Source organism: Macaca thibetana, chromosome 2 (genome assembly GCF_024542745.1).
Source record: "Macaca thibetana thibetana isolate TM-01 chromosome 2, ASM2454274v1, whole genome shotgun sequence".
Taxonomy (NCBI): Eukaryota; Metazoa; Chordata; class Mammalia; order Primates; family Cercopithecidae; genus Macaca; species Macaca thibetana.
In genome coordinates, this window is record NC_065579.1 from 92767279 (window position 1) to 92790196 (window position 22918).

The 22918-nt window shown below is 44.7% G+C and overlaps 1 protein-coding gene across 3 annotated transcripts in view; it reads right to left on the reverse strand.

Moving 5' to 3' along the window:
* Window positions 1–4015: 4015 nt before the first annotated feature.
* SCN10A (sodium voltage-gated channel alpha subunit 10) overlaps window positions 4016–22918 on the reverse strand; it is a 100858-nt gene continuing 81955 nt past the window's right edge. For all 3 annotated transcript variants that reach the window (XM_050778351.1, XM_050778350.1, XM_050778349.1), the window contains 7 exons: window positions 20677–20799; window positions 18792–19076; window positions 17476–17529; window positions 16131–16268; window positions 13913–14017; window positions 8494–8764; window positions 4016–5229 (listed from right to left, as the gene is read on the reverse strand). In XM_050778351.1, coding sequence (XP_050634308.1) covers window positions 4016–5229; window positions 8494–8764; window positions 13913–14017; window positions 16131–16268; window positions 17476–17529; window positions 18792–19076; window positions 20677–20799 — 2190 coding nt within the window. The remainder of the gene's footprint in view (window positions 5230–8493; window positions 8765–13912; window positions 14018–16130; window positions 16269–17475; window positions 17530–18791; window positions 19077–20676; window positions 20800–22918) is intronic.

Here is a 22918-nt window from a genome sequence, read left to right on the forward strand (position 1 = left end):
TTATACGTTCCTAAACGATATAGTTTAATGTTGCCTGTTTTTGGCACTCATACAATCATAGAGTAGATATAGTTTTGTGTCTGGCTTCTTTCATTTAATAAGGTTCCTTTTTAGACTTGTTTGAGGCTGTATATCATCCATTTTCATTACTACATAAAATTACATTTAAAAATACCACAATTTATTAAATTATCCTACTATTGAAGGACATTGGGTTGTTTCTAATTTGGGTCCATCACGAACAATATTGATAAGAAATCGTCTTGTAAATATCTCCTGGAATATGCGTGCATGGATTTCTCTAGATTTCATACCCAAGAATGAAAAACCTGAGTCATGGGTAAATTTAAGCGGTTTTCTGACCTAGAACTAGAAATACCATTTGGCCCAGTGATCCCATTGCTGGGTATATACCCAAAGGATTATAAACCATGCTACTATAAGGACACATGCACACATATGTCTGTTACAGCACTGTTCACAATAGCAAAGATTTGGAACCAACCCAAATGTCCATCAATGATAGACTAGATTAAGAAAATGGACCATGGAATGCTACGCAGCCATAAAAAAGGATGAGTTCATGTCCTTTGCAGGGACATGGATGAAGCTGGAAGCCATCATTCTAAGCAAACTATAACAAGGACAGAAAACCAAACACCGCATGTTCTCACTCACAGGTGGGAGTTGAACAACGAGAACACATGGACACACTGCAGGGAACATCACACACTGGGGCCTGCTGGGGGTGGGGAGATGGGGGAGGGATAGCATTAGGAGAAATACCTAATGTAGATGACGGGTTGATGGGTGCAGCAAACCAATATGGCACATGTGTACCTATGTAACAAACCTGCACATTGTGACATGTACCCTAGAACTTAAAGTGTAATTTTAAAAAAAGAAAAAAACGAAAGAATTGTCTTCTTAATGTATTTGTAAGCCTTCAGCCTGTCTTCAACTCCAGACTGAAGCTCTATCTTATTTTGCATCCCTAGCACTTAGAGAAGCGACTTCACTTTTGTCTTAGGCAAATGCTCCAGCACACCAGGGCTCTGCCTATACCTACTATTCTGTGTTAACTGGATGTTCTGAATTTGCCATCTGTGTCTAAGTGTTATGCAGTTTAATGGTATAAAAAGTTAGGGTGGTGTTTATGGTGGAGGCATATTTTTGAGAACTTGCAGGTTTCAGATATTTGTATAGCCAGCATCATTGTCCTGTCTCTTATCTCCCTTCAGCGCTAAGGTATCCTCACATATTCTGGTCCAGAGAGATTCTAGTATTATCTCTTGTGGGTGGGGTTCAGAAGGTAGCTCTGGCTCTCAGGTTGGCTCGCATAGAAATCTAGTTCCTACCTTGCAGTTGTACCACCAGGTGAACTTGGAAACTGGATCTAGCGAAATTTTCAAAAGATAATCTTGCATTTGGATACATTTCCAAAAACTCCGTGTCATGCAAGATGTATATATTGCATCCCTTTTCCAATGGTTCCCATTACAATTTGGGAAATGCATTTGTGTAGAAAAAATGAGAAATGTATTAGTTTCCCTGGGATGCTGTAACAAATTACCAGAAACTAGGTAGATCACAATAATAGAAATTTATTCTCTTACATTTCTGAGGCTAGATGTCTAAAATCAAGGAATTGGCAGGGCCGTGTTCCCTCTGAAGCCTGCAAGGGAGAACCCTTGCCTTCCGTGCCTCCTTCTAGCTTCAGCAATCCTTGCCACTCCTTGGCCTGCAGATGTATCTCTCCGATTTCTTCCTGTGTCTTCATACAGCTGTCTTTTCTCTGTGTGTGCTTTTTCTGCATCTTCCCATGGTATTCTCCTCTCTGTGTGTCTCCGTTCAAATTTCCCTCATATTTTAATGACACCAGTCATTGGATTGGGGCTCACCGTCATCTGAATTTGTTTATGTCTGCAAAGACCTTAATGTCAAATAAGGTCACAATCACAGGTACTATGGATTAGGATTTCAACATACCCTTTTAGGGAACATTATTCAACCCGAAGCATAATTCAACATAAAGTTGAATTATGTTCCTATGTTTAGGGAACATAATTCAACTCAAAGTAAGAATACTTCTGAGAATAGTATCGTCTACTTTAACAGAATCAGTCTGATGGTTGGGCACACTTAATTCTTTCACATATCATTGTAAAAATAAACCTGTGCCCAAACTCTCTGTCCACTTAGCTGTCTTATAAACACTTGGGCTAGTAAATCTACATGGGATTTAGATGTTGAAGAAGCTGCACAGTCAGTCTCTGTGCTCCCTGGTTCAGTGTTACAAGAAAAGAAGAGCTATTTGGTTGAACTCATCTTTTAGAATAAATTAGGCATTCAGAGAATAGCTGATTTGTGGTGAGATGCCTTGGGCCCTCTGCTATCCCATCATCATCTTATTAACCTGCATCTGTGGATGCTGCCAACTCCCAATAAGCACCTTGAAAGCCTCGTTGACTTCTGATGGGCTAATAATGACAGAGAAGGCACAGCAAGGCCTCAGCAAATCTGTATCCTTGAGGCATGTGATATGTATCAGCCACTGTGCTTTGTAATTATGCAAATGGAAAATCTTATGAAATGATCAAATATATATCCAATGAATTGGCCTGAACTTTGTGATTGTGGCTGGGAATGGCCCAAGAGTTAATGAAGATCATGATTGTCATTACAATCCCTATGTCTTCTGTTGTCATAGGGAGTCTGCTTTCCTTCATCTCAAAATCTGCAACACGCCTTTGGCCTAAATAAACTCCTCTGACAATTCTCACTCCATTCAGTTCATACAATTAATCTTTTGGGGGCTTAACTCCTATTTTATCTCTTGTTCTTGGAGCAGTGCCCATCATATACTAGGTAATTAATAATATTTGCAGGATGAATGAAAGAAACTACTGGCCATACCTTTTATATACTGGATCATCATTCTCATGATTATACTTTTTCTTCTGATTATACTAACTATGGAGTCCTGGCCGCCGGGTAATGTAAAAACTCTCCTCCTTAATGTCTGATTATGAGATGTGAACAGACTCTGGAATGTATTCAGAAGCTGCCTCTTTAGCTACACAACAGAAAGGTCCAGCCATTTCAGCCTCAGAGAAGAGTGTTTTTCCCATATAAATGGGGCAGGCACCATTGAGTTCTACAACATGAGACGTGAAGGCTATAGACAGCATTCATTTTCTTCCCTTCCCACCAATTTTACAAGTGAGGAAATTGAAGTTAAGAGGGGAAAGTCTTTAGCCCTGGTCAGCCAGGCAATCAGTGGAAAAGTTAGGATTCCAACTGGCATTTCCAGATCCCAGGACAGCGCTCTTTCCTGCTCCACCCAGCCTCAATCTCAAACTGAAAAATATCAAGATCCCAGAAAGTGAGGGGTAAGTGACTCATGATACATGTCAGTATCACAGAAATAAAAGAAAAATAAAATGATGCTTTAAGATATAACACTGGTGTGGACATACCTTTAAAAATAATAATTTTAATGGAGATCGCAAAGGTTTTTCAAGACATGGGCCACAGGTGTTACCCTGGGTCAGAGCAGTTGTCCAACAGCTCTCACATGCAGTCATGCAAAATCCTAAATAACATTGCCAATCTCTATGTGGTGCTTCACAGAGGACTACCTTGCACCTTAAGTAACGTTCTTGTTTTATATCTTTGGAAGTTCTGGTCCTGAGAAGTTTGTCTCAGTAAGTATAATCTGATTACAATCAAAATAAAAGGACCAGGGATATTTTCCGGAGAGTAAGAGAACCCATGATCTGATATTGAAATTCAGAAGGGAAATCACAGTGGAAGTACTCTTGGCTTCTGACTCTTTGTGTATGAGGGCTTTTTCAAAGGTGGTTACCAGCTGCATTCCCTGCCCAGTTCTGACATTGTGACCAGTGGCATGCATTGCCGAGGCTGTAGCTGGGTGTGATCTGTAGCGGGAAAGAGTTAACACAGAGCAGAAGGACACATCATAACTGAACATATTCAGGCGGGAGTGTCCTCACTAGGGCCCAGGGGCAGTCACCTCTGTACTGGTGGCTTCATCTTCATTTTGTATTGAGCTAGATGTCCTCATGTTGACTCTATCACTAAGGCCTCTAGTGACACTCTCATAGGATGGTGGGAAAGATGTGGCAGATGCAGTTTCAGATTTGTCTGGCAGTACACAATTTTCATTTGCTGTGAATGCAACAAAGGCTTCATCTGGGAGTGATGCAGCCTCCTCCTCAGCTCTGGGCACATGTAGGGTGTTGGAGAGTGCCATGGAGCGGTGCAGCACATAGCTCCGATAGGCCTTTTGAATGACAGTGGCTGAAATGTCTTCTTGCTTCCATCGGAGAGTGGTTGCTATTGGTTCATAGGATGACTTTGAAAGATTAGTTGCCATAAATTTCTCCTCCATATTTGCCTTCAGAGAATCCAACTCCCCGGACTCTCCTAGGACATTCTTGGTGAAAGCAAAAAGGATGTCCAAGCAGTGGATCTTGTCTCCAGGGACCAAAGGCAGGTCCATCTGGATCAGTATATTTCGATTGGGTTTTGGGATTCTCAGGGGACCAGAGAGAGTGTCTGCAAAGTCTGAGAGAGCAGAAAAGGTAATAAACTGAGTAGCCTCTGGGTCAAACTTCTCCCAAGTCTCATAGAACATGTCAAAGTCGTCCTCACTCAGGGGCTCGGTGCTCTCCTCCGTGGCCACGTTGAAGTTCTCCAGAATCACTGCAATGTACATGTTGACCACGATGAGGAAGGAGATAATGATGTAAGTGGTGAAGAAGATGATGCCCACAGCTGGGCTCCCACAGTCCCCTCTGGTGCCATTGCTGTTGGGCAGATTGGGGTCACAGTAGGGGGGCCCCGTGTTGAGGATGGGGCTGAGGAGGCCATCCCAGCCGGCTGACGTGGTGATCTGGAAGAGGCACAGCATGCTGTTGGCGAAGGTCTGGAAGTTGAACATGTCGTCGATGCCAGCCTCCCACCTCACATGGGGAAAGCTGGACATGCCGAAGATGGAGTAGATGAACATGACAAGGAAGAGCAGTAGCCCGATGTTGAAGAGGGCAGGCAGGGACATCATGAGGGCAAAGAGTAGTGTGCGGATCCCCTTGGCCGCTCGGATCAGTCTGAGGATGCGGCCGATTCGGGCCAGGCGGATGACTCGGAAGAGCGTCGGGGAGAAGTAATTTTGAAGCGACTTAAGAATTGCAGAAAAAACCAGGCCTTTAAAAGAAGGGGGAAATTATCTAATTAGTATCTCCAGCTGTGAGACCTGACAAAGTTGGCTGTGATGGCACTCTGCTTTGCTTGGCATGGACTGCCACTTGGGCATCCATATTTGAGGACTCTGGGCCCTCGGAGCCTGGCACGGTAGGTAGCACAAAGTAGGGGCTCAGTAAACGCCCATTGCATAAGTCCTGTCTTCCTCATCAGTCTTACCCTTCCTACCATGTTATCTTGCCTCCACCCAGAACATCCTCCACAGTCAAAAACTTATCTTCTGCAGCCAAGTTCAGCCGGAAGTGATTGCAGTTTATTCCACAGGCCCACAGTCTTTGGCCTGTTTTTGCCTATGACACAGACTCTGCTCCTCCCTGATACTGCAGCCTTTGGGTCATGCCCTTTCCTTCTCTCTGGTCCTGTGCTCTGTGAAGGCCATGACCCCCTGTGATTCCTCTCCCTACCTCCTACTGTGAAGATTGACTCTGTTTCTGGCACCTGGTCCCATGGCTAATTGTATGGAGTCTGGTGTTAATTACAAGGGGGCCTGAGGAGTCGGACAACTGGCTGACAGCTAAAGTAGAATGGCTTTGAATGGCCAGCTGTCTGCACAATGGCTTAATTTGTTTTTGTTTTTGTTTTTGTTTTTGGTTCCAGCTGTGTTTGAACTTTATGTTAGGGCCTGGAGATAGGTTTTTTTTGGGGGTCAGTTACTGCCCCCAACTCCAACTAAGAACAAAGTTGGAAATATAAAGAATGTATATGTGCCTCTATGTGATGTCTAATTTGAAGATGTTTGAAGCTTAGTCTTGGGGACCTGGGGAACCCTATTTGTACCAAAGGCCTCCACCAAAGATGAGGCAAGGCCTTTAGGTAAGAGAAGTTCAACATCTCACAGGAAAAATGGTGAGGGATGTAGCAGCAAGCTCTCACTCCTTGCCGGGTTCCTTGGGCCCTCTCCCCTAACCTGCCCTTTGTGGTTGTGCACATGGGTCACAATATTGTGTTGGAAAGAGGAAGAAAGTATAATGGGACTTGGGAAATAATTATAATTTTGGATTATAAAATCTTTGTGGAAGACCTTTTGTGAAATTCCAGTTTAATTAGGACATGTTCCCATAGTGTAGGGTACATTATTTGTCTATATACTCTGGTAAAATTTTCTGCCAGACAACTGGTCTACAGCATATTTTAATTTGCTCCAGAATCTTATTTTAAGGGAGAATGAGTGCTCGTACTTGTAACAGTTAGATATCCAATTGCCTCTTGCTGGTGAGAAGGAAGAAAGGGAGGTAAGGAGAGAAGGCAGAAAGATTGATATAGTGGGTTTTTCTGCTTATTTTCCAGCTCTATAAGGGATTCCTGCCCCAGCGGATGGTGCTACCCTGTAAGTCACAGGAACTGGTAGTTCAGATATCCCCATCACAGAACTATGTACTTGGCTATGTTTTATTTCTATATTTCTGATACATAAACAAGCTTCCTTCTTTAATATAAAATCAAAATAGCCTTTGGAATCTTTCACTTTGGAAGACAAACAAAACAAAACAAAAATGAAAACAACTAACCAACCAACCAACAAAAACTCCTATTATGCTAAGTGAGATAAGCCAGACACAGAAGGACAAAAACGACATGATTGCATTTATATAAGGAATCTAAAATAGTCAAACTCATGGGAGCAGAGAATAGAATGGTGGTTTCCAGGAGCTGGGAGGAGGGGAAATTGGGGAGGTGCTTGTCAAAGTGTACAAACTTTCAGTTATGTGACATGAATAAATCCTAGAGCTCTACTTATAGCATAGTGCCTGTAGTTAGCAATACCGTGTTGTCTACTTAAAAATTTGCTGAGAGAATAAATCTTAAGTGTTCCTAGCACTCAATAAATAAATAAATAGGCAGGAGGACATATTTGGAGGTTATGGACATGTTTCTGGCATTGATGGTGGTGATGGTTTCATGGGTGTATACTTATATCCAAACTCATAAAGTTGTGTACATTAAACATGTACAGCTTTTTACATGTGGATCATACCTCAATAAAGTATTAGAAAACAGAGCAGCAATATCAGAATAAAACAGGAACAAAAACAAACTGAAATCCCCAGAAATACATGCAACCAAAGGCTGTGTTTCAGCACCAAGGTGGGGAGGTTGATGAATGCTGCCAAGTTGTATTTAGATACTCTCAGCTCTTGGTAGTAAATCAGTGGGAAATTAAATCTACAGCTATGCCCCAACATGAAAAGTAGCAGGTCAGGATATAACCAATCAATATACATTGATAATGCCAGGTGAAACTGGTGAGCTGTGATTTGGCCTTTATAGGGTCAAACTTCACCTAAACCATAAGTCCAGGGACAGTCTCTTGGCTGTTGGTGACAGGCAGCAAGTTCATTAGAAGATCAGAGCCTAGTCTAAATTCAGCTTCACCCCTTGGAAACTCTGTGACCCTGCATAATATTCTTGATCTCTGAATCTCAATTTTAAATGTATAAAATGAGGATAATAACACCTGCTTAACAGGGAGGCTGCGAACATTCATGGAGCCCAGCTCAGCGTTCAGAACTTAGTAAGTATTCAATCATGGCAGTTCCATTCCCCATGTTAGCCTCTAACTCTAGTAATATTCTCTGAACACCATTGGGCCCAAAATACTGGACCTGTCATTCAACAACACCCAGACTGGGCCTTAAGGGTTTTAATTTCTTGGCATTGATATCTTGACTTTTCTATCACTGATGTTCCCTAATAGAACAGTTGTGTAGAGACTTAATTCCAGACCCTAGACTTGAGAATCTGCTTTGAACAATCTCCTCCCAGTCTTTCCTCACTTTGATGGCAACCCACCTCCTTTTCCAGAACGTATTTTAAGACTCACCTCACATTACACCACCCGCCCCCTGCTTTCAAGACCATAAAAGCAAGGTCTGCTGGAGGCTCCATCATCTTACAGTCTGAGGTTCTCAGGAGGAATGATTATTCTCTGTCAGCCCCTGAGGTTCTGGCCATGGGCTGTGCACACAATAGGCAATTGAAAACACTTCATGTGAGCATGGAGAAGACCAATAGAACCTCTTCATTTCACTGAGACAGTAGCCCAAGGCATTTAAAACTTTCGGCTCTTGGAAAGCCGCAAATACAGGGTTGTTCTAACATAAACATGTATTTCAAAAAGTTCATTGGTTATTTCCTTGGTTTTAGAAGAGTATCCCAAAGACCCCTAAGCAGAGATGGGGCTTCCCCACCACCTGACTGCCCACTTACTCGCAATGGAGAGAACCACGACAATGAAGTCAAACACATTCCAGCCATTGGTGAAGTAGTACTGCCTCAAAGCGAACATCTTCATGACACATTCGCCCGTGAAGACGGCCACAAAGAACTGGTTGATTTTGCCCAGAATTTTCGTCTTTTCTTCACTCTGGTCATCAGTCTCCACCATCATGGTGATCATGTTGAGGCAGATGAGGACCATGATGGTGATGTCAAAAGCTTGTCTGGTCACGATGTCAAAGACAAAACCCTGGAACTTGTTCTGAGAAAACAGGAGATAGTGGCATCAGAGCCTTTGGGCCAACACAAACCAGGCATCTGTATTATCCATAGATGAGTTTTGTCTCCATCACACTCCACATCTGAACAGAAGCCAAATACTATCCTTACCTCTTCCAAAATTTCACTTTTAGTTGACTCTACCTCATTGCCCCAGTTCAAGTCCTTAATACCTCTCCTGGCCCTTTGATGTCACCAGGCCCTTCCTTTGTCCTGGTCTGTGCCCTTGCCTCTATTTGCAATGCCCTCCCAGTCCCCTCTCTTGGCTGTCTAAATTCCAACAGTCTTGAGTAATTTATCTGTTTTAAGCTCTATTTACTGCATGGAGCTTCCCTTAGTCACGTGACACCACACTGCCCTGTCCCTTTGGGGCTCCCACTTTTCAGTCAGCCTTGAGTTCTAGTATTTCATATCTGCGTCTCTTCTTCTTTACTAGACAATGAGCTCTTTGAGGACAAGGGCTATACCTTCCTTAACTTTGTTTCCCTGTAGTGCCCTGTACATTGCAAGAGTTCAAGAGCTGCTTGAAATATTAGTTTGAGCTACTTTGCTGAGAGTAAAGTCAAGTGCAAAGGGGAAACTTATTCTTGGAAATGTTCCCTCTACTTCTGGTGCTATGCAAATGCCTAAGCAAATACAGGTATAGGGCATGGGGTCAAGTGTTGGTTGTTTGCATCTTGGAAGGAATATCCAGAGTGGCCTGGAAAACCAAGAGATCATTTACATCTGGTTATTTTTATGGTGCCTTTAAAAAGTTCTTAGTGTGATCCTCTCTTTTTTTAGCGCTGTGAACATCTTACTGCTCTGTGAGTCCTTGATCTCAACCCCATTCCCCACTCTTTTTGACCTCCCAAACCTTCCCCTGACCTCTATGGAGCTCACCTGCCTTGATCTGCATGTATCTCCCCCTATTCAAAGGCTGCCATTCTCCCCTACCCCATGTACCTCAGGGGTTGGGTCTGGGGTTCTCCTTGTTCACCACTGACCCTTCCATACCATTGTTCTTCCTGTGTCTTGTAAAACCCCTTCTTGCTTTGTAGCTTTGCCACCTAGCTTTGTCACCTCCTCATTATTGCCACTTACCAACCTCTTGGTCTCTCTGCCTCATTACTGATGGGTGAGGAGGCTCTTGGCCATATTTGCCCGCTCTTGGCCACATTTGCCCACTCTTGGCTATTATCCTAGGCAACATTAATATCCATGTGCATTACTGTTTGTCTCTTAGTTTATTGCACAAATCTCTAATTACCTAGTTTCTCCTAACTTAAAGCAGAATCTTCCAGAAACTTACATCTCCCTCCAGCTACCATCTTAGATCTCTGCCCACCTTCAAAGCAAAATTTCTTGAAAGAGTTATGACAATCACTGTCCCTCATTTACTCCTCAGCCCACGTCAACAGAACTTTTGCCTCTATCCTGACATTGAGATGGTTTTCACTAAGATCATGAATGACTTCCCATAATATTAGATCCAAGGACACTTGTCTGACATTGCCTAGTACACTCTCTACCTTGAAATGTTGCTTTCTTGGTTTCCACCATGGCTTACATTTCTGCTTCTTTTCTTGCCATTTGTGATGCTCTTTTATAGTCTACTTGACCCAACTTTTAGACATCAGAGCTCTTCAAGGCTCAGTCTTGAGCATCCTTTGCTCTTCACCCCATTTTTTCTCCCTTGACAATTTCTCCAGCCAGGAGTTAATATATATGTGCAAATTTGGCCAATTGTTTGCCTCTGTCACCGGACTGTAATCTCCATAAGAGTAGGAACTTTGTCTGTCTTGCTCACTGCTCTAACCCTGGTGTCTCCATAGTGCCTGGCTGCAATAGATGCTCTACAAATTGGTAAATGAGTGGAAGACAGAATGGGCAGCTCTGAGTTAACCATAGCTCAAATAAAAATTTAAAGTCACCCTTTATTTGACTAAATTCAATTCTGTACCAAGGGTACATACTGAATGTATGGGATATGTGGCCTCTGCATGAGTGGCTATGAGGGAGGAAAAGAAGAACCTGTCTGATCCCTGCCAGGGAGCCCACGGGAGCTGCACAGCAGGCAGAGGGGGAAGTGCTGTGATGAGGCTGATCCTTGCCTTCTGCTTCACGGTGGGGATGGGTTCCTTTCCTGTTGGGTTAGAGCAAAGTACCAGACCCAAGTGGCCTTGGCTCAGCGCAGAACTGCTGGCTCACATCTTTCCCGGGGTGGGAGGGGGATTGCTGAGCCACTAATCCCTTCCATTTCATCACTGAAAATGGTGAAAGAATACAGGCCCATTCATGGTCACATGACTTCTAATTAAACACAGCAGGCAACAGCATCGCTAAGTGGCTGGGTGTGAAGTTTGCCCTGGATATTGTGACTTGCTAGCTGCTCTTGGCTTAGCCCATAGTCAGGGATCATACCTTTGCAACCCTTGGTGCTCTCAGAGATGATGAAGTGGGTGATTGATGATGTGATAATCTCTAGAACCTATTATATTTCTATAAAGCGGAGTATGTGAGACTTGCTTTTATTGATTTCTGTAGCAGGGAATGTTAAAGAATAAAATTTTCCAGTCTTGTTGAATCCTTAGCTTTTGCCATGGAAGAAACAAGATTTAGAGCCTGAGCATCATCAGAGGTGAGAGGAGGTGTGTGGGGCTCCTGTGTGGTCCCAGGTAAGCTCTGTCATGAAATGGCACCCATGCACTGATGGGGAAAAAGTCCTGTGTCAGTGCTTTGCTGGTATGACCAGCTTGAGCTTTGGAGCTCCTAAGGGGAGAAGGTGGACATTCCAGGGCCAATAATCTGGCCAAAAGCAAGCTGGGCCTGGGAAGAAGGGTCTTAGTTGGGAGTGGAAATTTCCTTTTTCCTTGGATTTCTTTCTTGGTTCTAGACTTTGAAGAGGGAAGATGATCAGGCTTGTGCCACTGGGCATGTGGGTGTCAAAGATGTTGCCTGTCATATGGATGCTGATCAGGAGCTAGGATTGTCCAAGACATATGGGTCCTGGAGAGCAGCCATCTGCAGTTGCTGCTTGGACTCTGCTTCATGCTGGTTTCTCTGTTGGCATCCCTGTGACTTCAAAGTTTTGTTTAAATGTTCTAACCTTGCCTCAGCTATGCTAAATTAGGGAACAAAGGAAAGAGTGTTTACCTTGCTTGGGCCAGAATATTAAGGGGAGAGCCACGTTCCTCCACTAAGGCTAGCATAAGGTTGAGAGTGAATTAGTAATCTACTCCCCTTCCATTCAAAGGATGGAGAATCTCAGGAACAGAGTTGGTTATGAGGTTTCACTTTCCCTCCACATGTGGAGAACTCCCCCATTGCCATCCTGGGAGGATCCTAGTTGCAGTTTAATTAGCAGAAATGGTGATTTTGTTGCAGGTATTCCTGGCTGACCATCAACTCCATCTCCCACTCTTATTTACTGCCTGGAATTTCAACATTAGAGTCCTGCCTTTGTAGGTAGATGCCTCTCCAGGGTCCCTTTTTAAAATATGATTTATCTTGTCCTAAGAATGTTGTCTTCCTTGAGGGGAGGAAGCTTTCTTTGGCAGCCTATGGGGTTGGGTGATGACAGGGAAGAAGCAGGGATGTCAGAGAGATTGAGTAGTATGTGGGGGAAGGTGCCAAAAACCTTTATGATTTTGCCAAGGGTTGCCCCTAGCATACACTTCCTTGGCATCTGGTTCAAATGTGGATTCAACCTTACTCCAGCCACCAGTAAAGGCCAGTGTGGACTCAGCTGCTTGCTTCTCAGCAAGTCTTAGGGTCCTCCTCCCATTACCCATGACTTGAATGTAGTTGGGACTCAGCCTTTCACCTAATTTTAATTTTGAGCCTGCTCCTCCCCATTGAACTTGTTGATGGAGGGATACTCAATGAACCTAAGGACTTTTGCTTAGGCTCACTCAGATCCAGTTATCTTGATCATATGGGGGGTTTAGGAAGAAAGCTCTGTCCCTACAGAGGTCTGAACCTCCTATCACTCCCCATTCCCCACTGGAACACTTCTTATCGGAATCTAGACTAGTAATAAATTCATGACCACTATTTCAAAATAAAGTGTCAAAAGTCATCATTTTTTTTCTCTTGTAAATGTTTTTGACTTTGTTCTGACAAAATTTGAAGTAAATTATGCAAATCCTATACCTTGATTTTAAAAAATCTAATACCTTGGCTAACAGAATGCAAGTCTCTATAATTCATTTAGGGAAAGGCTTGTTCCTTTGTTAAAGGTCCTTTGGACTTTGCCGTTGTGTGGGGAAGGGCTAATGAAATTGTGCCATGAGCAGTACCTGTGATTTTCTTCACAAATGCTGCATCTTAGCCACAGAAAGTTTACGTAAAGGGACACGGGGCCAATTCCATTCACTGGAGTGGATGGCTTGGAAATTCTTTGAAGAGGATCAGCAAAAATTTCTGACACATCAACATCTTCACCCACAAACCTGATCATCCATTCCCAAAAAAGTGCTATCTTGGGGCCTCTCAGAGGCTTGATGTTTTCTATCTTCTGGTAGAGGGCTGAGAAGAACTTAGGTGATATCATGTGTGGTATGGGTAGTGTGTTTAATGGAGATCTTGAGATCTTTATGAAAAAAGGAGTGAAACTAGAGTCTGGCCCTTAACTCAAGTCGGATAACTTTTGGTTCCTATTGGGCCACTCGACCATGACCATGTCTGCATCTTGGATCCTGGCGGGGGAGTTGAGTTGTGGTCATTTCCTCTCTATACCTGTAGGCATGGGGTAGAATATAGGGTGATACTGGAGATCCACTGTGACCTAGACCATGACACATAACCACACAAGTTTAATCCCTGGGTTCTAACTACCCTTACTGTCACTTAGCTTAATCTGCCTCCAATCCTATGCTTGAACTCTAAAACTGTTGGAGAAACTCAGTGCTCCCCCAAACAGATTCATTTCAAATAGCTATAAAAGGTACGTTTACTTCAGAAGACCAGAGTTGCTTCTTTTGGACTTCTCATTCCTTGGGCCTAGGAACCCTCATCACCCTCATCCCAACGTCAACCCAGATCTTCTCCTCCATAAACAGCACTCCCTCAAGCCCCTGCCTGACACAGGCATAGACTGTCATGTTGGATTCACAGACAGGCTGTGCTACAGGAAAACTCTGGGGCTTACCAGGGGCCGTGGGATGGGCTTCTGGGGCTTCTTGGAGCCCAGCTTCTTCATGGCATTGTAGTACTTCTTCTGCTCCTCTGTCATGAAGATGTCCTGGCCCCCTAAGTGCAGAGAGGGCCACACTGTTACTAAAGCAAGAGGAACTCCCGACGGATACCAAAATCAGAACAGGCAGGCGAGAAAGGATCATATCAACCTTCTTCCCTCCTCTACAAATAGACACACCAAGCTCAGCATCAAGGAGTGTCTTGCCACAACCAGTGTCAGAACAGTGGGAGTCAGTTCCATTGCCGACTCCCTGCCTGGGTCTCTAAAGCAAAGCCAGTTTCTGTTCTCGAGGGATCCAGAGATACTGCCTGGATAGAGGGTGGGGAGGGTTGGGAAACAGGACTCAATGAGACAGTACATGTTGGTTCAAATCTGAGTCTTGGATCTAGCCTGTTCATTCCAGTAAAATTCTTTGGTCTTCTAGAGTCACAGTCTCTCCCAGCGGGCAAGAGATTTCCTGAGGACCTTGAAGCAAAGACTCTGGGACAGAAGCCCTCAAATCTTTTCTGAAGAGGAGGAGATGAGGACAATTACTGCCTTATCCTTGGGTCCTTGGTCTCAGAGGGACCTGTGGTTCTCTTGAGGCCCTGCCAGTCACACTGCCCTCTGCTGTTATAGTGCCAGAAACTGTACCACCAAAGATGTCTTCCACGCTTAGAATTGGGTATTAGTTTTTCTTTAGTGGCCCTTGGATTTCCTTCATTCAAGTTCTCACCTTTAACTTCCTGACATAATTTGAAAGCCACCCATTTTAATAACATGTTTATGGCAGTCAGTCCCTGCAAATGCTGGGAAAGTGGGCTGAGATCCGTGGAATTTGAGAGGAGATCTGAGAAGATCTGTGGACACAAAGGGCTTCCTGGGAGGACCATCTTTATGGGGTAAGAGAAGGAAAGGGCAAGAGCAGTGGGTAGGTGAGCTCTGGGTGAAGTCATGCTGAGAACTCTGACCACGGATTCAGTAGATGCAGTTTCTCAGTGACCCCAGCCTGATCACTGGCTCATCTCCCTCCATTACCCAATGTCTCCCTCTGTAATCTGTCTCTTGGCCTCAGTTTTCTCATCTGTAAAATGGGAGAAACGACTGCTGAATAATCTCAAACCTCCCCAGGGTGCTGATCACGCTGATCAACACTGTCTTGTCCCAGACCTATCCTACCCTCTTCTTATGCCCAGAACCCTGAGCAAGGATTTCCTGTAAGTGGGGTGCCTGCCCCACTATGTATATATTTTAAATTGTTAATAGTAAGAGCATCTGGTGCTCTTGAGGCCCTGCCAGTCACAGTGCCCTCTGCTGTTACAGTGCTGGAAACTGCACCACTAAAGATGTCTTATGCTCAGTCCTAACCTCAGTGCTCTTTGTTCAGGGTTTTGTTTACCCCTCACCACAATCCAGAGAGTAGGTATTATCAGCCCCATTGAATGAATGAAAAAAACTGAGACTCAGAGAGGTTTAAAATATTGCCAGCATGAGCCATCCACAAGTAGTTGAGTCAGGAATGCAAACCCAGGTTTGTATGTGCTCTGTGACTTATCTATGTAGCCCCTTTTCTCTCTGGATCTCAGTCATGCAAATCTAGGACAGTGCCTATCTACCTCAGGGGTATGGAGGGCATTAAATGAAAGGATAATAGGAAAGTACTTTATACCTTTATTGCCCTGATATTTTCTTATAAACATCAGAGGTTATCTGAGATTTGATTCTTATTAATCAGAGTCGGTACCCTTGGAGGCACAAGCCTTCCTCCCCATCCCAAGGAGGGTTGGGATTCTGCCAGTGCTTGGCCATGGCCTTTCCTGAGATGCCCTGACTCAGTCCTTTGTGGGGATCAGATCCCCCAACAGGTCAGCAAGTTCTGAATCCCTTTCTTTCCCTGCTTGTATTCTCCCAGGGCTCACCTGGAAGACATCTAATACATCCGGTTCCAGTTGGGAAGACCAAGGTCCCTTTGGGATGTGAACCCTGAATGAGGATGTCAGGGGGGCATTGCTGACAGAGAGAAATGCAGCTCTTCCAGCAACAGCAATCACAGGGCAAGGGTTAGCACTGATATTAAAGTGATGGGCTGTGAGTAGTGTGGCTTTTGTCAGGAGGCCAGAGCTGGCCAGGGAACAGGAAATATAAAGCTTACCACTACAGCAGAAACCAGAAACCCCTGAGCCCCACTTATCTTTTTTTTCTGTTGATTGAAGTTGTCAATTATGACCCCAACAAAGAGATTCAGTGTGAAGAAGCCTCCGAAAATGATGAAGATGACGAAGTACAAATACATGTACACGTTGTCCTCCCACTTGGGTTGCGTGTTGACCTGTGACCAGACAAGGGAGAGTGGGAAGGAGGGTGGGTGTCTTAGTTCAGGTTCAGTCTGAAAGCCAAGCCTGAGACAGGGACCTGGGTACAGGTGATTTAGCTGGGAGGTGATCCAAGGAAGCAGGAATGAGGGAGTCGGGGAGAATAAGTGGGAACAGGAGAAGAGCCTGTGAAGAGGATATTGTTAAGCAGGGCATCATTGTGGGCAACTGGAGCACAATCCTACTGGGGTCCTCTGAGTAACTGTGTAGAGCACATGCAGGATTGTATCACCAAGTGACAGGGAAGCTGGAGTATTTATCCTGAGACTCCCAAAACTTATTGGTAAGTGTTGCCCCTGGGAACATTAAATCCCTGGTCCTTGGGGGAGGAGTTGCTGAACAAGCTCCTAAGCCCTGAAGTCTTCAAACAGAGAATCAGAAGTGCAGCCTGCAGGTGAAATCAGAAGTGGGCCAAAGGAAAAGGTGGCAGGGAATTGACAGTACCTGCCATAGCAGGACGGGGTCATTCCCCAACAGTGTCTCCCCAGCCTGGTTTTATTTATTTTTTTTTTTGAGATGGAGTCTCGCTCTCTCACCCAGGCTGGAGTGCAGTGAAGCGATCTTGGTTCACTGCAACCTCTGCCTCCTGGGTTCAAGAGATTCTCCTGCCTCAGCCTCCCAAGCAGTTGGGTGCCCAGTTAATTTCTTTCATATTTTAGTAGAGACGGGGTTTCACCGTGTTGCCCAGGCTGGTCCCCTGAGCTCAGCCAATCTGCCCACCTCGGCCTCCCAAAGTGCTAGGATTACAGGCATGCGCCATTGCGCCCAACCCAGCCTGGATTTTATGATAGTTTCTGAGATTCTACCTCATTCCTCCCAATGTCCCTTGATTATAGCCACTACCCTTGCTTTGCTCCCACCCCTGTCCAGGGAGTGGCTCACATGAACTCTCTCTTAGAGGTTATCTGATGCTTTCCTCAAAGGTGAGCAGAGGAAGACCTTGAGAAGCCTCAGGAGTGTAGATGTAAAGGGGATAGGCTCAGTGGCTGAAACACCCAACAGAGAGCCAGCTGGACACTGCTCAAGGAGGGACAGTGTGAGGTTGCTTGGTGATCACCTCTTCCAGTACCAGGGTCATCTTCATTTCATTTCAAAAGCAGACTGAACTGATATGGGTAGGACTCACAGAGGGGAAGGCTGTAGGGACAGTGGGCTGAGACTCACCTCCCGGGAATCGACAGCTGCATACATAATGTCCATCCAGCCTTTAAAGGTTGCCTGGAGACAAGGAGCAGAGGCCACTCAGTGTCTGCCCATCCATTTACACTGGACCTTTCCCAAGCCATGGTGGCCCAGTGAGAGAGGGGCAGATTCCTGAGTTGGAAAGGGCTTGGGCAGAAAGAATGAAAGGAAAGGTTCCTTTGGATTACTTGACTAATCTCATACGATGATTTAAAGTAATTCCACATGTGGCTGTTTAAGAATAGAGTAGCATTAAAGACACAGAGCCTTTCAGAATGTAGTATGGACTGAGGACTGAGTGTCTAGGTGTCTGGTTCTAGTGCCAACTGCTACAATGCTGCTCTGTGCACTTGCCTAAGGTTTCCCCTCTCAGGGCTGCCATTTTCTCAACCACTTTCCCACCATATGCACATGATGTAAGAATGTTGTATCTTTCAGATGGAGAAGTTGAGAATAGAAGACATCCACATTCCTGCCTTCAGCTTTAGCATTCTTGAGGTTGAGAAACTGGGTGTGCCTTCCAGCATGTTCAGAGCGTGCAAGACATCTTAGGTCTTACACTCCTAGGCCTGTTACAGCACTTGATGAGCTGTTTTGATTCACTTATTAGTCTGTTTCTCTCATACAGCATCAGTGTCCAAGGCCAGTTCTGTCTGTATCTCCCAGGGCTGAGTAGTACCATGCCTGGCATACCAGAGATACTCAGAGATTATTTTTTGAATAAATGCAAGAACCAATGGTGGAATGTAGACACTCAAGAGTAACTGCATGACAAATGTATGAGTAACTGTATTAACACTTGAATGAACAGAGGACTGAATAAACAGGTGGATGAAGGCAAGAAATGAACGATTGAATGGATGATGAAAGAAAGAAAGACACGGTGAATGTGTTTGATTGTCATTATCACCGACATTATCTATCATTACGATAGACCTAATTAGACATAATTTATTACCATTTAGGAAATGATGTGAAGACCAAACATATGGCTATGCCCTGTCTATTTTTTACAGGTACTGTGTTTTAAGTCACCACCTGATACAATCCCATGGCAGGCCCATCCCTTTATACTATTCTACCAGCCCACACTTGTGTAATTGCACCACTGTGAGATCACATTCACTAGGAAGGCCCTCTAGTCTCATGGTGTAGTCTGTAGGAATAGAGAATGACCTCAGTTCACCCTGAGTTCTACTCCTTGCAAAGTCCCCACATAGCATCTTCTGGGAACTCAGACTCTCCATTTTATTGAGCAGCCAAAGCAAGAGATATGGTTGATCTCATGGTTGACTCACCACCTGCAGAAGTGCAAGGTAACCCATTGCAACATTATCAAAGTTGACTTTCACATTGACCCAGAAGAAGCTGCCGGTGGAGTTTTGAATCTTGCAGTCAGACTTGTTATTCACAATCGACAAAGGTACAAGAGAAAACTCTCCATCGGTGTAGTTGATGCACCTCCAAAACTTCCCTGCGAAGAGGTTCACACCCATGATGCTGAAGATTAGCCAGAAGATGAGGCAGACGAGGAGGACGTTCATGATGGACGGGATGGCGCCCACCAGGGCATCCACCACCACCTGGTGGGAGATAGAGACGGATCTGGAACCCCCAATGCCCCACCCCCTCTGCTGGATTCTATCTCTTTCTATTCTCATTCAGGCTGCTTCATGAGCCAGTGGCCTGTGGAAGCAGCAAGAGAAGTGGGTTAATTAGTGCAATAATCCAGACTCAGAAGACTGAGAGACACTGGGCAGCTGAAGATGGATTTAGACCTTCTTCCCTTAACTTCATTCAGGGTGGGTTGCAGTGAGAAGATGGATGAGTTTACAAGCATACTCCACTCGTTTAGAAGTGTGAGAATGTGTGTATTGTACCTGCACATACAGACTTCTAGAACCTTGACTTATTCTCTTTAAATACCACACATAAAACAGAAACACAATTTAAATACAATTTAAAGTATGCTTTGGTCAAGAACAAATGAAAACCTAAATCCATAGTCACAAAATAGCTCATTTGTAAATAAGCAAACGAGGATCTATTAGATACAAAATAAAATAAATTTCAAACTATTTCAATCTTCAGGTCCTACTGTTTGTAAAGGCTCAAGTTAATTTCAAAAGCCCACTTTTGTTTTTGAAGCTATGATGACTACTTCCAGCCAATGATAGTGGAGCAAAGCAAAACCTTACTTTCTGCTGGGGAGACTTTTGTAATTATGAGGAAGAGGTGGCTGTCAATCAGCAGTCTCTAAAACAAGGCTTGGGCTGTGAGCATTCCGTCCTGATGGAGGCAATTAGGGCAAAGTGGAGGCTGACACAGGTGGATAAAGAAAGGGGTGGATGGAAGGGGAAAATCCACAGGACCTGATGATTGCATCAAGTTGGAGAGAAGAAGCATTCCAGTGGGTGGCAGCTGAGGTACTGAGCTGATGATGTCACTACGTTTAAATGGAGTATTAGAGGAAAGACTCATTTATCATGGAAAGACGGATAACTTGGGATGTTCTGGAGATGTTGGCAATAAGAGGCAGAGTTGAGTGACTGAGAGAATAGATGCTTGTGGAGCAATGATTCAGGATCATTTCACTAAGAGGAAAGGGGGTGAGGTCTGGGTCCTGGTGGCTGTGATATTTATGGGTGACAAGGGAAGAGGGGCCCACAAAAGGACTTGAAAGAGAACTAAGAGAGTTAGGACATGCAGCACCACCAAAGTCAGAGCAGGAAGTGAAGACTCAGAGCCTACCTTTGGACGTGGGGCCCCGGAGCTCAGGGTTGGTGGGATGGAGGGCATAAAGGGTTAAGGGTTACCAAGAGCTGCAGATCAGAGAAGTTTTTTGTTTGTTTGTTTGTTTGTTTGTTTTTTGAGATGGCGTCTCACTCTGTCACCTAGGCTGGAGTGCAATGGCACAATCTCAGCTCACTGCAACCTCTGCCTCCTGGGTTCAAGCGATTCTCCCGCCTCAGCCTCCTGAGTAGCTGGGATTACAGGCACACACTACCATGCCCGGCTAATTTTTGTACTTTTAGTAGAGACGGGGTTTCACCATGTTGGCCAGGGTGGTTTTGAACTCCTAACCTCAGGTGATCCGTCCGCCTCAGCCTCCCAAAGTGCTGGGATTACAGGCATGAGCCACCGCGCCTGGCCAGATGAGAGCAGTTTTGAGATCAGACTTACCCGCATGCCTTCAAATCGAGACAGAGCCCGCAGTGGCCGCAGAGCACGAAGGGTTCGTAGGGCTTTGATGGGAGCCACTTCAGAATATTCCAGAATCTTTGCTGTGAGACTTGTCAGTGAGATCTAAGTGCAGCAGAGGGCAGAAACATCACTCTAGGTTTGCAGAAGGGCAGTCCTGGTGGAAGAAGACAGGAACTCCCTGCCCAGCCTCCCATCCCTACACATCTAAGCCATCATCCTAGCTCCCACCTTATTTGGAACTCCAATGAGAGGTCTGGAAAGAGTTCTGTCTCTTCCCTTTTGTTAAAAATTTTATTCACCACTCTCTTAAACAATCTGGGCAGGAAAAACTCAGTCTCTAACATCACCAACCTCTGGTATATAGGTGGCCAAGCTTCCAGTGTATTAAATCAACTCTTCCTTTTCCCTCTAGGGGCAGCAGTCAGGCCTCAACAACCTTGAAATTGATTTTCAGAGACTTGGAGACATGATGTTCCCTCCTAGGGGCTATGCTGAGAGTCTACTCTAAGGAATATAGTAGTCTCAATTATATTTGCTCAGAGAAGTGGGGTGGAAAGAATAGTGGCTTGGGTGGGGTCTAATTCCCTCTTGACCCCTGATTTTTTGTGACCTTGGGTTAGTGCCCGGCTAGTCCAGGATACTTTCATCCTTTGTAAAATGAAAAAGTCAGACTAAGAGAATTCCAAAGTTCTGATAGCTCTGTAGTTCTTCAAAAAGTTTCTGGTATGGGTCCATGAGATCTAGCTTCAATAGATATCTGAGAAATAATGACTGACTTGTGAACCCCTTTTGGTCTGTCAGTTTTCTTTAAGTGGTGGTCCAAAGACTGCAAAGGACAGAAAATTACATGAAAAAAGTTCCCCTGCTAGGAACTTTGAAGGTTCCAGGGAGATGTCATAGATACGGGCTATGACCCTGTGCTGTGAGATCTTAGCTACGCCACGGATGGTGGGCTGAATTCAGACTCAGCTTATCCTGGCAGTTAGGCAGGATGCACACAGGGGCTTCAGAAAAGAAGGGCTTTATACTTGAGTGACAGGGCCCCAAGCAATGCCCATTCTTTGGATGAATGGCTTATTCTACCAGGACAAACAACTGGAATGGAAGGGACCTCCTTCCTTCATTCATGTAAGGCTCCAGACACCAGCAGGTGAAACCCAGCTGCCTGGGTGCCTTAGGGCAGGGAGGTTTGGGGCCAGTTCCATGCTGAACCCTATTCAGTCTTTTGCTCAGCCCCTTGGGAAGTCTGCCTCACATGGATAATTTGCAGCTGGGGCAGACAGGTGCTGGTGCCTCTCCAGCAAAGTCTGTCCACCCAAGCCCACCTCCATTCTCACTGCTCAACCCACTAGCCTCCCAAGTGGTCTCCAGGCCCTAGTATTGCATCCATGCATCTATTCTCCATTGCAAATCTGATTATGATCATGTCTTTCTCTAACTCTCAAACTTCACTGGTACTTTATCACCCTCAGGATAAGCTCCATACTCTGTAGCCTGTGTTATATGGTCACAACCTACTTTTCCAGTCATATTTCACCCACACATTCTACTCAAATCAAATTGTTCCCTGAGCATACTTGTGTCTGTGCCTTTGTTCAGGGTCAGATTTTAGCTAAGACAGGCCTTCCCCAGTCCTCTCGCAGCTTCTTGCTCCTGCTTGTTTCTATGCCCCACATCTAATGCCACCTCCCATAGGAAGCCTTCTCAACCACCCCACCCCAAGAGTGGAAGAAGGCTCATGTCTCTTTGTCTCCAAGATACCAATTGCCCCCAGCAGTGCTCAACACATTCACCCTTACAATACATTTATTTCCGTGTGTGTGTCTTGTCTGCTGAAAGACTAAAGTGTAAGATCCTGGAGATAGTGAGTACTTATTCTGTGCTTCGGTTTCTTCCAGAGCACTTCATAAGGCAATCCTGTATTCAATAGTTATAAAGAGACGTTTGACAAATGGAAGAAAAATAGGAGCATTGGGATGGCTAGAAGGAAGGAAAGAAGGAAGTACCGCTGGATGAAAAGTTGAAGGGTAATTTCACAGAGGGATGAATTAAAGGATACAATGATAAATAGGATAAATTTAATGTATAACATGAATACTATAGTTAATAATAGCATATTGTTTTAAGTATTTTTCTTACTGAGTAATTATAGCTGCTCTTGCCACAGGGGGAGAAATGGGTAACTATGTGAGATGATGGATATGTTAATATGTTCCACTAG